Source organism: Dermacentor albipictus, chromosome 1, assembly GCF_038994185.2.
Source record: "Dermacentor albipictus isolate Rhodes 1998 colony chromosome 1, USDA_Dalb.pri_finalv2, whole genome shotgun sequence".
Classification (NCBI taxonomy): domain Eukaryota; kingdom Metazoa; phylum Arthropoda; class Arachnida; order Ixodida; family Ixodidae; genus Dermacentor; species Dermacentor albipictus.
The window spans coordinates 189862988-189879427 of record NC_091821.1 but is presented as its reverse complement, the minus strand read 5'-3'; the positions used below and the strand labels follow the sequence as shown (position 1 = coordinate 189879427).

General features: G+C 42.5%; 1 protein-coding gene across 5 annotated transcripts in view; it reads right to left on the bottom strand.

The window, feature by feature from the left end:
- LOC135898037 (lon protease homolog 2, peroxisomal-like) overlaps positions 1–16440 on the bottom strand; it is an 87806-nt gene that overhangs the window by 58203 nt on the left and 13163 nt on the right. For 4 of the 5 annotated variants that reach the window (XR_010563244.2, XM_065426769.2, XM_065426766.2 and 1 more), the window contains 3 exons: positions 12823–13018; positions 9489–9607; positions 9049–9201 (listed from right to left, as the gene is read on the bottom strand). Coding sequence is in view for 4 of the 5 variants with exons in the window: in XM_065426769.2 (XP_065282841.1) it covers positions 9049–9201; positions 9489–9607; positions 12823–13018 (468 nt within the window). In the remaining variant the exon portion in view is untranslated. The remainder of the gene's footprint in view (positions 1–9048; positions 9202–9488; positions 9608–12822; positions 13019–16440) is intronic. The other variant, XM_065426767.2, reaches the window with a different exon arrangement.

Sequence of the window (16440 nt, the reverse complement as noted above, 5' to 3'; positions counted from 1 at the left end):
CATGATGTGCATCTCAGATAGGCAATACGATAGCACTTCCTGTTGCCTTGCGTTAGTCGTATCACACATACCCAAAAAGGAAGACCACCTTCCTAACGAAAGCAATTGCCACTGAGGTAAACATTTTGCAATCAATAAGCCAAGTGAACCTGGGTGAAGTCTGTTCTAACCCTCTGCTTTAAAGGTACAAAATGCTGAGTGAGTTGGTATTCCACACCTACGAAGAATAGCGCAACACACAAGGAACAGGAAAGAAGCACAACACGAGCACAGAATGCACTCGTGTCATCCTTCTTTTACAACCACTGTAGTTATATCATGCTATTATTCGCCTCCACCTTAAGAGAAAGCTTTAGCTTGGGTCATCATCAACATCATCCTCATCCAGGCTACACCCACTGCAGGGCAAAGGCCTCTCCCATACTTCTCCAACTACCCTGGTCATGTGCTAATTGTGGCCATGTTGTCCTTGCAAACTTCTTAATCTCATCCGCCCACCTAACTTTCTGCCGCCCCCTGCTACGCTTTCCCTTCTCTTGGAATCCAATCCGTAATCCTTATTGGCCATCAGTTATCTTTCCTCCTCATTACATGCCCCGCCCATGCCCATTTCTTTTTCTTATTTCAACTAAGATGTCATTAACTCGCGTTTGTTCCCTCACCCAATCGGCTCTCTTCTTATCCCCCCCCCTTAACGTTACACCCATCATTCTTCTTTCCACAGCTTGTTGTGTCGTCCTCAATTTAGGTAGAACCATTTTCGTTAGCCTCCAGGTTTCTGCCTCGTACGTGAGTACTGGTAAGACACAGCTGTTATACACTTTTCTCTTGAGGGATAATGGCAACCTGCTATTCATGATCTGAGAATGCCTGCCAAACGCACCCCAGCCCATTCTTATTCTTCTGATTATTTCAGTCTCATGATCTGGATTTGCGGTCACTATCTGCCCTAAGTAGACATATTTCCTTACCACTTCCAGTGCCTCGCTACCTATCATAAGCTGCTGTTCTCTTCCGAGACTTAAACATTACTTTAGATTTCTACGAATTAATTTTTGGACCTACCCTTCTGCTTTGCCTGTCCAGGTCAGTGAGCATGCATTGCAATTCGTCCCCCGAGTTACTAGATCATCAGTGAATCGCAAGTTACTAATGTATTCTCCATTAACTCTTATCCCTAATTCTTCCCAATCCAGATCTCTGAATACCTCCTGTAAACACGCTGTGAATAGCATTGAAGAGATTGTATCTCCCTGCCTGACGCCCTTCTTTATTGCGATTTTGTTGCTTTCTTTATGGAGGACTACGGTGGCTGTGGAGCCGCTATAGATATCTTTCAGTATTTTTTCTGGTGCTCCAATCTAAATACATGTAAAAGAAAATTCATTTTTCTCAGCAACCACAGCACCAAATTGGAAGAGGTTTGTAGCACTTAAAAGCAAAACCTAAAATATAGGGACTGTTGGTTTTCAATTCTTTATTTAGATAGTCAATTTTTCATTAAAAATTGGCAAAAATCAATAATTTTCAGGAAACGAAACTATCAAGTTTACAACTCTCTAACTCAGCAAGGAAAAATGATATCACAATTCTGTGAATTGCATCTGATAATACATCTAAGGCAGACAAAATTCATATGTGACATGTGAATATGAAAAATTTCAGTAATATGAAAATGCAGCTTTTGCAGAACCCTCGTGCACAACATAACAAATTCACGCAAGATATAAATTTACACACTGAATTTGTCCGCTTTGCATTATCTAATGGATGCCATTTACAGAACCGCGATGTCTGTTCTTGATGCAGAGCTATTAATTTATAAACCTTGTGCGTCTATTTTTTTTTAACTATCGCATTTTTGAATATCCTTCTCACAAAATTCAGGCCCTAAATCGAAATTCCGCTTCCAACAGTCACTAGAATTTAGCTTTCTCTCTCAAATGCAACAAATTTCATTAAAATCGGTTCAGGGGTTACACCAGAAAAGCGTTTTTGCGTTTTACATGTATTTGAATAGGCCGCGTCAAAGTTCGGCCCGAGCTAAAGCTTCCTCAACCTTAAGCCTTTCTTGTTTCAAAAGTTCAACAAGAAATCATTTTCTTCAAGAGCTACGTCTAGTTTTTCTTCCCTGAAGGCACGGCATGCTTTACAAAAAGTAGTATCAGAAACTTTTGAATAAATAAAGCAGATTTCATGAAACTTCTACAATGCTGTTATGGTGTGAAGAGAATTAAGTGTGCAGTAAAACCCCATTAAACCATAGTTGGCCGGAGCTCGGAAAAAGTATGTAGGTACTAAACGGTAGTACTGCCTAACCGAAATAGCATGAAATCGCCCACTTACTTGTCAAATACAGAACTACGAGAGAGTGCAATGAAAGGGCAGAAAACACGCAGTATTTATTCACTTCGCATGAAAAAAGTATGCTATTTTCACTTGATGCCGCGGCGGGCTAGCAGCAACGACAGCCGCCTCAAACTCGCTCAATCTATGAACCAGCTCTTCTGCCAGCACTCTCTTCTCGGCAAACACCCGCATGAGGCTGACGTAACTCGCAGCATCTGCCACTGTTGGGCCTGAATTGCTCATGCTGTCGCTTTCCGTGTTGTCGTCATCACTGTCATTAGGCGACACTTCGGCACTAACAGAACCAACGATGGTGAAAAGTCAAACCTCGAAAAGTCGAACCTCATAGCCGACGTATTTTCACAGTCGTAGAAGCATTGCCGACCAACTTCTTCGCATTCCAGATGCCACACATCGTGGTCAACGGCAGATCCCTCTCACATGTCAGCACCAACTTTTTCATGCCACGTTCAACAGCACGAAAGATGTCCAATTTTTCTTCTATGCTGAACATCCAGTTTTTGCCCTAGCTCGCATGACACCACAACACGGGCTACAATGCTTTGACTATGGCACGGTGCCGAAATGATGCTGATGTTGCTGTGGCTTCACCCTTCCAAGCGTCCTCTGCATTTGCGCTTGGAGGCTGTTTCGACCTCTGAGGCTCGTTGCTCTACTAGGCCAACATACCACCGTGATTTCCCCCCGAAAAGTGGGAACACTATGTGTTAACCGATACGTACGCAATAAGCTGGTACGGTTTACACGGATACAATATGCATTATGTTCAATGGCCGCTGAGTCAGGGAATTGACTTTACCATTTTTAAAATGAAACTACTGTTTAAGCGGGCATGGTTTAATGAGGTTTTACTGTACCAGAAATGAAAATTCAGTAGCCAACTCCAACTGCCAACTTCAACCAGGCAATTTCAACCTGCAGAAGGCAGCTAAGGAACAGGTAGAAACGACCAGCAATCTTTCGCTCGCAGTCTCGATGATCTTGACCAGGCTAGACAAAATGGAGGCCCATATGGCCAACATTAATATCAGGATAACAAAACTTTACCACCCCATCACCTCCGATCAAAAACACTCCTGTGATCAATTCGGCAGGGAATCTACAAAATTTGTAAGCAGCTGGGAATTCCAGGCCTACTAACATTGTTCTAAGAGCGCCCTCCTTTTTTCCGCCACCTTCCATGGTAACCACACCGTAAGATGGGAAAGCGTGAGAAATGAGAGCTTATCTTATGGCAGTAGAATTGCAGGAGCTACGAAGCCAAAAAGGCAGTCCTGCAACAATACCTTAGAAACAAGACTAAAGCAGATGTTATGATTCCTCAGGAAACTCATGGATTAGTGAAACAGTCGGAATATCAAGCTACCGGGCCCCTGAGCAGAAATAATAGAACATTAACTATAGAACATTAACTACATTCATGAGGAAAGGGTTGGTGGTGATTCATCACGACACCCAAATCTTGGATATTGAGTACGTGCTTATAGAGCTCCTCCCCAGATGAAGAAAATTCTCAAGTATATTTATTCTAAACTTAAGTAGTAATCCAACTCTCAAAAGGCAGCCCTTCATAACTCTTTAGAAAAGCTGTAGTGATGGCAGGTACTAGTCCTCTAATCATAGGGGGAGACTTCAATGTCCCGCACGGTGCCTGGAGGTATGGTTATTTCAGAGTGAAGGGAAAAATGCTATGGCAAGACATTCAAGATACAGAGTTAATGCTCATAAATGAGCTCGACTCCCCTACACATACAGGGACCGGGCTCAACAGAGACACCACATTGGATCTTACAATCGTAAACAAGATCGCAAAGGTCAAATAGAGAAACACCTTCAAAGACCTTCGCAGCGATCACAGAATTATAGAAATCAAGATCGAAGAAGCCACAGATGCCGAACATCCATTAAATGGGTTGACTGGGAGATCCGTTAATGGACTGGGAGATCCGAAGATCCGTTAAATGGATTGACTGGGACAAGTTTTGCAAAATAAAAGAAGATAGGAAGCAAGAGCCGATCGCAAATAGAATAATGGGCTAGAGACCTCATCAAAGACATAAGCATAGCCACTCACACTATCACGTCAGGCCAACTGCTAGAGAAGATTGACAGTCATCTCGCACATATATGGGAGGCGCAACAATCCTTACTACATAGATGGCATTAGCAAAAGTACAATAGAAGTCTAGGAAAGCAAATAGCCGAGTTAAACAAAAAGATTGAAGAGCATAGCAAGCAGTTATGCAAGCAACAATGGGATGAGCTCTGCAATGCTATGGATAGACTAATTTTTGCTGGCCAGATGTTGCGTATACTCAAACACCTGCTAGATCGAGACAATCCCAGGATAGCTCAAAAACATAATTTGCGAAAGCTTATGCATGGGCACAAAGGGAAGGAAGATGAACTCATCCCCAAAGCAAGTGTTGCATACCTTCTCCTCCAACCCAATCGTCGAGCATGGGTGATATGAGGGAAAGCCTAACGAGACCTTGGATGAGGACTTCACTGCACAAGAGATTAGAGCAGTGCTGCAAAAACTCAATACAAAATCTGCCCGGGGGCCAAACCGGATTAATAACAAGATGCTAAGAAACCTGGATGATCAGGCAATAGGGAATATTATGAAATACATAAACAAATGCTGGGCCAAGGGCTCTATACCACAACAGTGGAAGGAAGCCCAGGTTATACTTATTCCTAAACCTGGCAAACCAATTAATATCGCAAATCTACGGCCGATATCTCTCATCCCTTGCACAAGAAAGCTTATGGAGCATGCATCCCTTATCAGAATAAACAATTACCAGGAGGAAAACAAAACATATCCAAACACTACGTTGGGCTTTCGGGCTGGACTCTCTACTCAGGACGTTATGCTACAAATAAAGCAAGTACTAGACAGTAAAGTGAGGTCCACGAGAGCTATATTAGGGTTGGATCTCAAGAAAGCATTTGACAAAACAGTACATTTTGCCATACTCAGTCGTGTCAGCAACCTAAACCTAGGAGAAAGGGCGTACAATTACATTCGAGACTTTCTAACGAATAGGAAGGCTACCCTCACCATGGGTGACTCAAGTCTGAGGTGAGGGACATGGGCAGTTCGGGTACGCCTCAGCCACGGAGGAAGACATTTAGGAGGTGAAACTCCCGTCAGCGCGAGGGAGCACGGGCGACCAGATAAGGTCACAATTGTATGCGCCGACGGGGCCGTATGCAGTGGCGGCACCATGTGGCGTGTCGTAGAAGCCGTAGCGAAAAAAAATATGCAGCGCCCAGGCAGGCGGCTCCCGGCACGCTCTCAGGCCACCACCTTTGTGCCCTAAATAGAAGTAGTCAGGCGCGCGCGGCCGAACAGGAGCAACACGCTCAACCGGTTGCCCTGGCAACCGAAACGGCGGTAATTTTTTTACAGGCCACCAGCATGATAATGGCTCCGCGGGCTTGTGACCTTTTCTGGTCGCCGCAAACAGCGGAGTTTCCACTCCTAAATGTTTCTTGCTCCGTGGCCTCAGCACTCTGTGTGTGATATCACCCATGCTCTTTAACCTCATTATGATAGGATTGTCGGAAAAGCTTGAGGACATCGAAGAAATTAATCACTCCTTATATTTATTTATTTATTTATTTATTTAAAATACTTTCAGGGCCCAAAGGCACTACAGAAAGGAGTGGGAAAGAAATGGCAAGACGTGCAGCAAACAAAAAAACAGAAGTATTACAAGGCGTCTTGTAAAGCGATCTTGAACTGGTGGTCATCAGCAATGCTGGCGATTGTGGAGGGAAGGTGGTTCCATGCGACACTTGTTCTAGGAACAAAAGAGTCATTACACAATTTTGTGCGACAAGAAGGCAGCCCCACCTTGAAGCGATGATCGGTCCTTGAAGAAATGTAATGAGGTAGATGAAACAAAACGTCCTTCATCTCGTTGTTATAATAATATATTTTATGAAAAAGGCTGAGGCGAGATGACTTTCGACGCAACGAAAGGTCAGGCAAGTTTAGGGTTTTCTTCATGGATGTGACACTGGAATGACGTGAATAATTCGACAAGATAAAACGTGCGCCGCGATTCTGAATGGCTTCAAGAGTTTGAATGAGTGTAGTTTGAGTAGGATCCCATATGGCGCATGCGTACTCTAATTTAGAACGTACCAAGGTTTTGTAAAGTGTTAACTTCTGGGATGATGGGGCATCAAAAAATTTTCGACGCAGATAACCAAGCATGCGATTGGCGTTGTTAGTTACATATTCTACATGCGTATTCCACGATAGATTAGAAGAAATGTGAACACCAAGGTATTTATAGCTGTCAACAGATGGTAATAACATATTATTGAGGTGGTAAGTACGCGGACAATGATTAGTGCTGTGGCGAGAAACCTGCATACTTTTACATTTAGTTGTATTAAGTGTCATGAGCCATTGACTGCACCATTCAAATACCCTATCTAGATCACGTTGCAAATTGAGATAATCGTCATGGTTAGTAATTTTCTGGTAAACCACGCAGTCATCTGCAAACAGTCGGACAGTTGAGGAAGAAAGGCAAGTAGGAAGATCATTAATATAAATCAAGAAGAGCAGAGGGCCCAAAACGGACCCTTGGGGGACACCAGATGTTACGGCAGAATTACGTGAAGAGAAGTCGTTAGCCGTCACATACTGACTACGGTTAGAGAGAAATTCCTTAATCCATGCAAGTACATTGGGGTCTATGTTAAGTTGATTAAGCTTGAAGATAAGTAGATCGTGTGAAACGGAGTCAAATGCCCTAGCAAAGTCTAAATATATGCAATCGGTATCAAAGTCATGATCCGCGTTAAGATGATAAGATGATGCGGATGATATTACCATATAGATCTCTCAAGGCAGTGATGGAGAGATAGAACAGAAATTACAGGAAGCGGTAGATAAAGTGAAGGAGTACCTCACAGGCACAGGGCTTGAATGCTGCCCAGAGAAATCAGAGCTTCTTTACAGATCCACCCTCACGGGCAGGCCGCCCAAGGTATACATCGAGGAGAGAGAGTATGAGGAGATACAGAGTCATATGAAGAATGGTGGCGCCATCCCCATCATTAAACAAATTAGGCTCCTGGGACTCAACATTGAGTTGAAGGGAACTTATGGCAAAACATTTAGAAAGCTCGTTACCGAAGTCACTAACGCCATTAGGTTGACCAGGAGAATCCTGAACGAGTATCAGGGAATGAAGGAGGCTAGCATTGTTAGACTCATTCACTCTTTTGCTATAAGCCACATCCTTTACGTAGCTGCATACCTTAACTGGTACAAGGCAGAAAAGGACAAAATCAACACATAAGGAAAGCTTTCAAGCAGGCCATAGGCTTGCCCGAAAGCACCAATACTGAGAGATTAATGCAGCCGGACATGCACAACACCTTAGCAGAATTGACTGAAGCTCAGTAGATAGCTCAGTTGGAAAGACTAGCCAGCACCCAGACTGGAAGAAGTATACTTGATAAATTACAAATTAATTACCATAACTAACAAGGACCCAAGGTTGCATTGCCAGAGAGATTAGGAGCAAGATTAAAATCCCAAATTTACCCAAAAATATGCACCCAAAACACAATCAGGGCCGGAGAACAAGCAGAGCTAAAGCTCTACTCAAACACTATGGCAATGACGAGGAAGCGCTATTCGTGGACGCCGTGGGGTATTCAGATCACCAAGCGTTTACAGCAGTAGCAATTAATACAAAGCAAGAAAGCATACATACGTGCTCAATCAAAAGCAGGGTATCTGAGGTTACGGAGGAGATTGCCATTGCTCTGGCTATCGCTTCTCCCAAATATACATACATAATTAGCGACTCTCAATTGGCTATACGAAATTACGCCAGAGGACGGATGTCAGTTGAGGCTGCAATAATTCTAAGCAGTAAAGCCAAACTCATATCATCTGAAAAATTTCACGACAAGGAATTCATCTAGTTCCTAGCTCATACAGAGTGCGAATCCACCACCACCCCCAAACTTAAGAAGTCTGCCCAACATATTGCACAAGCACTCATTAACCGCGCCTGATTATGGGCGGCTCTGACCAAAGAGGAAATGGAACGGAAGGATAGGGATAGGCTCCTCTCATTCAGTGGCATTACTCAATTCTATAGAAAGTCGAGGTGTATATATCCACCTCCTAGCCCAAAATTAGGCAGGTCTCAGGCAACTGACTGGAGGCACCTTCAAACCAGAACTTACACGAACCCGGTACATCTTAACCACATGTTTCTGGAATTATACCCTGACACCAAATGTAAATTATGTGATAGAGGAGCCACCCTAGAGCATATACTCTGGGATTGTGAAATAGTTCAGAGGAGAATCGCAGTCCCCCCGGATGACCTAGAGGCATGGTGGTGAGCCGCACTGACCATCTCAGATCTTCAGGACCAACTTTGGGCCATCCAGCAAGCACGGGAAGCTACCGAGAGACATGGTCTCTCTGCAGCCTAGACCCAGGTCATCAATTGCAGGATATTTAATAAAGTTGTCACACACAACTCATTCTTAGGCTTTAATAGGTTAATAATGCAAGACAACTACAGTACTTTTACTAAGGTTACACACAATAAAAGCCATAAATGCAATAAAAACGAAAGTGTTAAAATCTGCAAAAGATAAGCAGCAAAAAGGAATGACGCTCACTTCAATTTGCCGAATCAGCAGGGGAAGTGTTTTCTTGAAGCGCTCGCCCAAATCTACTGCATCCAGCACTTGAAGTCTCTCTGCATGTGTAGCTCTCACAATTGCAGCACATATGTCTGGCAAGCTCTGAATAGGAACAGAGGCTAGCAGACGCTGCAAAACAGACATAACTACTTTGAGCAATAAAGATCCCAAAATGAATGCATGCATTCATGCACACACACATGCATGCACACAAGCACACATTTGCAAACATACACACGCATGCATGCACACACACACACATACCAGTAGTAACAGTCATCACCTGTCATCACTTTCAGTCTAATGAGAGAGGGAATAGGAATGCCAGGCATATAAATGCAGATAACTTATAATGAACAAGAGGACATATAATAGCACACATGTACACATGCACATAAAGAAACAGCAGTTTTCACCTTTAGTCTAATGATGGAGGGAATAGACAGGTCAAGCATGTCTATCAATTTTGTGGCCTGTTCCCGAAATTGGTTCATCAGCTCAGTTAACTCCGTGTCATAATCATCCATGTCCACTGCTGTAAAGAAAAAGATAAGAAACACCATATTATTAAACAGGACCAGACTTCCAATATGCAGAAAAACCTTGCTTTATAGTTGTCTTAGGCCACCGATTCCCTGCCATGTTAATTAGGACTGATGAAAATTCAATTTAGAAAAATGTTGACTGCGACAGCACTGAACTTCTTGCCACACAATGTTATAACATATTTCTTTAAACGGGTGCTGGTTATCATATTTCTAGCAGTATGCCTTGCATACCAGTTATCTTCATTCTTGCAACTACAAAACACCATCAAATCTTCCTCTAAATTTATTGAACAGATTTCTTCCTGACATCCACTGCCACAAATTACATGTTACCAAAAAATTATCTGATAATCTCTCCTGCACCATGTTTTTACTTAGTTTTCTCTGAAGCACACAGCAGAGCAAAGAAGTAGCATTCCATAAAGATGACATCATATGACTGGCAGTAACTTATCACTGTGTAATGCAATCTGTCTTTCATTGGTTGAATATACCTACTCGTGATCTTCCGCTTTTGACACATACACTTTCCTTTAATATGTATTTTTAAGCTTGCTAGCTTGAAAGATGCAGGTTAACACGTACATTCAAAATTGTAATATTCACTGTACCACTTCCAGAGAAAAAACATTTCAACAGTCTGCTATAAAAGCTACCACTGAAAAACAAAATATTCGGGGGTCCTAAAGACAAACACTGCAACCAAATCAAAAATGAATTTTTTCCACAAGCTCTATGCGCTTTTTCAAAGAGATTTTCAATCATTCTAGGTCAGCATATCCTTGTTTAGGAACCAAAAAGTAAGCAGGATACTTTCAGTAGTGAAATCTTTCATAATGCAGGTTAGTGTTAATTTTGAAGCATTTACACCATGATGGAACCCCTATTTGCAGAAAGCTGTTTAACTCTTAGTGACACTTTGCACATAGTTTAAGGAAAATTTCAGACTTAGCTACCAGTAGACCTGACATGACTACTGCCCACCTTAACTACTTACCACAGACTTGCTTGCTAATGCCCATTAATTTTGCTCCTCGTACATTTACAGACTCAAATCTACTTTGCAGAGCAATGATTCAGTCATTGACATGAAATTTTGCCGTTGTAATTTTTACAGCATAAATACACTTACGATGGCCACATAATGTCGTGGCAGAAAAGAAAACACTAAACGAAACGCAAGCATGGTGCCAAGCAGGCAGCTAAGAGAAGTCATGCATGCTGCTCTGATGGCACTTCCTCCCTCTTCCCTATAATAGGTTGCGAGAGCATCGCATGGCATGGAAGAGGTGCCGTCAGTGTAGCATAAAAGATTCTAATCATCCACTGTCATGAGATGCTGTCATACGACCCATGCCTGACATTTGTGGAAACTGCAAGGAACTGGAAGTAATAAAGTTATTGCATATTAAGCCTGAGGTATATATATGCCGCGAACTGTCAGGCCAAAGTTCGCATGTCAGATGAAGAAGCGGCAGAATGATGCAGAATGTTTGCCTATTTGTGCTACAGGGAGCAAGAAAGAGGCGGACATCAGCGCACACTCGCCACGTTGCTGTCAGTGTGACTAGAAAGCGTAAAAGCATTTCAATATATATGCGGTCGACACAACAGCAGTTTTTTTGTTTTACTTATTGTTTATTGTCTGATACTATCCAAATAACTTTCCAATGACAAATGCATTCCATACTGTTCCTATAGTTTTCATTGTGATTGTTTGCTCCAAAGGAAAAGCACTGCCACCCGTATAACCTAGCTAGTATTGCCGCTACCACACATTATTTTAAATGAAAGTGATAAGCTTATTATAAAGGTGTGACTGATCAAAAGAAAAAAAGTAAATCAGGCAGTGTTCCAACCAAGGCATTAAACATGGAAGGTGGAGACTGTACCACATCAATAAAAACAAGGACAAGGTGGTAGCTTCTTAGAATAGAACTTGTCCCATTGTCGGACACGCATTCAATTATCTCTGTAATAATGTGCCTGATTTCGGCTTGTTAAGATGTCTTTCCATTCAGATTTTAGGCAAATTATGTGCAGAATTCACCTCTATAACATAACCAGAACCTGCGGCTGCTACTAAAAGGGCTTTTTTTGCAACACTTCGGAGAATCGCCATGTTGACAATGAAAGACGAATAGAAGTATGGCATCAGAAGTAGTGTGAATGCCTACTTCAAGACAACTGCATGGTTTGTGATTGCCTGTTGACTGAGCAGTGCTCAAGCCACACACGTAACATGACCGCCTCTCTTTTTAACACTTGCGAGAAAGCAGGACGTTTGATATCACTTGGCTTGAAACTCTAGCTCCTGCCCCATGCCAAGGTGTAGCTGCTACGTTCTTTTCTTCTTTAATTTTGATCCTACATTCAAATAAACTTCCACTGATCCAAGATGAGGCTGCATTTTCTTGAAAATGCGATAATGGGCAGCATATGACACGTATAATTAAGTGGCAATTAAGATTTTTTGTTCATGGCATTGTGCAACTTGCCTGCCGTTACAAGCAGACAAACTGTTATCAGTCTGCTTGTGAAGGCAGGCAAGGAGCAATTTTACATGCAGACTGGCTTTTGCTGTGGTGCCCGCTCGATGGTGTCAGAGCAACAACACAGTCAGTTAGCTACTGCTGGAGATAAGGAACAATGGTGAATGGGAATGACAGTCATCTTTAGTTCATCCTCCTTTGGTGCAATTGTGACCTTTGCAGAAGCTGTGGCCAAATTGTGATGATGTGGCCAGATCATTCAAGTGCTGTGGAATATCTACCACCCCTGATGGGTCTGAAGACAGTGAACTCCACTTGCAACTGGCATCGGTAGTTCTCCCTTGCGCTTACCTGCTGACCATATATCTGACCAAGTGCGTCACAAGGTCATCAACACTTTGTTTGACGACAGTGACTGTTCTTTTGAAGGTTTTGAGGAAGATTTAACACAGGCCTATAAACAAACCTTCACAACCTTTGGCTACAATGTTTCTTTTTATTTTTTCCCAACTTTTCCTGATTGCACACAGAAAGTTAGTGCACTTCCTCTTTTCACCCGATCTTTTGTACATATTATTTGGCCTATCTCTTGGGATATTACGGTAATGACTTTTTTTCTCTTATATAAGTAAAAGAGAGAAAGACCAACAGAAAATAAGAAGTAACCAACAAAAAGGTATCAACAATTTAGTAATCCTTTTGCCACTTACAGCCAGTCTCCCCAGGCAACTTGTCAAGTTGAGAAACATTTCCCACAAGGTATGGCGACTCCTGGACAAGGCCATCAATACGAAAGCGGCATAGGCCTGTCACTAGAAGAGTGTATGAAGGCCTTGGCCAGTTAGTGCCCGTCACCTGGACCACGATACCCGCTGTCCCCAAGTTGTGCATAGACCATGTCTCTTCCTGCGTGGAGGTGACATCACTCAATACCTTACACAGCTCAACACACATCAGTAGCAGAACTGGTTCAAGGCAATGCAATGCTCGGTATTAGCTCCTAAAGACTCACTGGAATGGTTTTCAATGAAGGAACAAAAACATGCAGTAGCGAAATAATACCACTTAATGAAACCCTCACTAATCCATTTCTGTGCTTTTAACGATACCTTGACTAAAGATCTGATAGCATGGTGTGTCATAAGGCTCATTTCAATGTAGCATTATAACTGTAATTCAGCATGGTTATTGTACAAAACATCTACAGTCAAGACCACATTAATTAACAAGGAATCTGAGTGGTACAGTTTAAACTCAATTTAACGAAGGGATGACCACGCTCGAATTATTTTGTTAAATCAGGAAATTCGAGAAATCGAGTAAGAGATTTTTCTGTCCTTTGAAATCTGAAATTGTAACGTAGCGACACCCAAAAGGTACCATGGCATTGAATTTGCCACTAACCCATGCCTGCGCATGTAAAAAAGTCCGCAAGGGCAACCAAACTACCGCAGCCCCTAGCGCCATCTGGTACGTAGGAATGCTAGCGACTGCTGAGTCAGCTGTTCTGTGCATGGCCGCGGCATGCAGCCTTGTCAAACTAAAGCTAGGGTTGTGGCTAAGGTGTGTAGATGCTTTAACGCAATAGCGTTGGAGTGCACACTTGAATAAAAACCTGTCTGCATCAAAATAAGAAAGAAATCAGATTCTTTTACTCATTTATTTCTGGAAAAGCTTAGTTAAATCGGCTTGAATGCAAGCTAGTTTCATTAATTCGGGTTGATGACAACATTGAACCTTATAGGTACTTGCTGGGGAATGGAAATTTCGTTAGATCAGGAACTTCGTAAAATCAGGTTTCGTTAAAGCTTTAACTATATTCTTTGAAATTAGTGAGTCATTCAACACACTACATCAATTTCTTCCAAGAAAACCCTAATGCTGTCACTTTTAAGACCAACACATCAGTCACTTCTGCAGTCATCCAAACTTTTTAAAGGTGCCCTGAGCTACCCCTTCAGCTTTGATTCTACAACAGAGCATGCAGTCTGTGGAGCTCACAAGCGGAATGTAAAATTAGCTCCCCCTTCTTTCAAACTAAGGACTTCTCACCCATTGTGGGACTATTATCTCGCTGTCACTGGTCAATTGCTCCAATAATGTGAGCATAACATCTGCAGTGAATGCATAGGATGCATTAATTAAATGTGCTTCTTTGTACTATCAGCATCAGCAGCAGCCTACTTTATGTAAAATGCGGGACGAAGGCCTCTCCCTGTGATTTCTAATTACCCCTGTCCTGCGTCAACCAATTCCAACTAGTGCCTGCAAATTTCCTAATTTCATAGCTCCACCTAGTCTTCTGCCGTCCTCGACTGCGCCTCCCTACTCTTGGCACCCATTCTGTAACCCTAATGGTCCACCGGTTATCTAACCTACGCATTACATGACCTGCCCAGCTCCATTTTTTTTCTCTTAATGTCAATTATAATATCAACTATACCAGTTTGCTCTCTGATCCAAATCGCTCTCTTTCTGTCTCTTAAACTTATGCCTAGCATTCTTCGTTCCACTGCTCTTTGCACAGTCCTAAACTTGTTCTCCAGCTTCTTTGTCAGTCTCCAAGTTACTGCCCCATATGTCAGCACCGGTAAAATGCACTGATTGTACCCCTTCCTTTTCAATGATAATGGTAAGCTTTCAGTGAGGAGCTGACAATGTCCGCTGCATGAACTCCAACTCTCTATTATTCTTCTGTGAATTTCCGTCTCATGATCACGGTTCCCTGTGAGTAATTGACCTAGGTAAACGCACTTCTTCACAGACTCTAGACGCTGACTGGCGATCCTGAACTCTTGTTCCCTTGCCCAGTTATTCATCATTATCTTTGTCTGCTGCATGTTAATCTTCAACCCCACTCTTACACTCTCTCTGTTAAGGTCCTCAATCATTTGTTGTAACTCGTCTGCAGTGTTGCTGAATAGAACAATGTCATCGGCAAACCGAAGGCTGCTCATGTATTCACCGTCGATCCTTACTACTAAGCCTTCCCATTTTAATAGCTTGAACATTTCTTCCAAGCACGCGGTGAATAGCATTGGAGAGATTGTCTCTCCTTGTCTGATCCCTTTCTTTATTGGTATCTTCCTATTTTTCTTGTGGAGAATTAAGATAGCTGTGGAATCTCTGTAGATATTTTCCAAGATATTTACATAAGTGGTCTGTACTCCTTGATTACGTAATGCCTCTATGACTGTTGTTATTTCTACTGAATCAAATGCCTTTTCGTATTTTGTGAAAGCCATATAGAGAGGCTGATTGTATTCTGTGGATTTCTCGATTACCTTATTGATGACATGGATGTGATCCATTGTAGAGTATCCCTTCCTGGTAACCTGCCTGTTCCCTTGGTTGACTAAAGTCCAGTGTTTCCCTTATTCTATTGGAGATTATCTTGGTGAATATTTTAGATAATACTGGGAGTAAGCTAATGGGCCTATAATTTTTCAATTCTTTAACGTCTCCCTTTTTGTGAATTAGTAGAATGTTTGCATTCTTCCAGTTTTCTTGACCCTTGCAGTCAATAGACACTTCGTATAGACAGCCGCCAGTTTTTCAAGCATTATGCTTCCTCCATCTTTGATTAACTCAACTGTTATTCCATCTTCTCCTACTGCTCTTCCTAATTTCATGTCTGGCAAGGCCCTTCTGACCTCATCGCTAGTTATAGGAGGAGTTTCTGTATCCTGTGCATTACTGTTTCGAGTGGAGTTTTCCTTAGTGCTCTGTGTACTGTACAAGTCAGTATAGAATTCTTCCACTTCTTTTACTATACCTTCGAGATTGCTGCGACCCTGCTTATCTTTCAGTGCGTACATCTTGGTTTGTCCTATGCCAAGGTTTCTTCTCACCGATTTCTGGCTGCGTCCATTTCTTACAGCTTCTTCAGTCTTTCTCACATTATAATTTCGAAGATCACTTATTTTTGCCTTGTTGAACAGTTTTGACAGTTCCTTGAATTCTATCGTATCTCTTGAGTTGGACACTTTCATTCTTTGTCTTTTTATTAGGTCCTTTGCTACTTGGGAGAGCTTGCCTACTGGTTGCCTTGGTGCCTTGCCTCCCACTTCAGTTGCTGCCTCTGAAGCCAGCCTAGTTACGGTTTCATTCATTAGCTGAAGAGGCAGGAGAAAATTGGCAGGGAAAATCAGGAGAAGCATGGGGGTGGGGGGGGCGTGCCCGCCCCCCCCCCCTTCTCTTATGCTTCTCCTGATTTTCCCTGCCAATTTAGTTTAGCTGAAGAGGCAGGAGAAAATTGGCAGGGAAAATCGGGAGAAGCATAAGGGGGGGAGGCGGGCTCGCCCCCCCCCCCTTATGCTTCTCGCCCC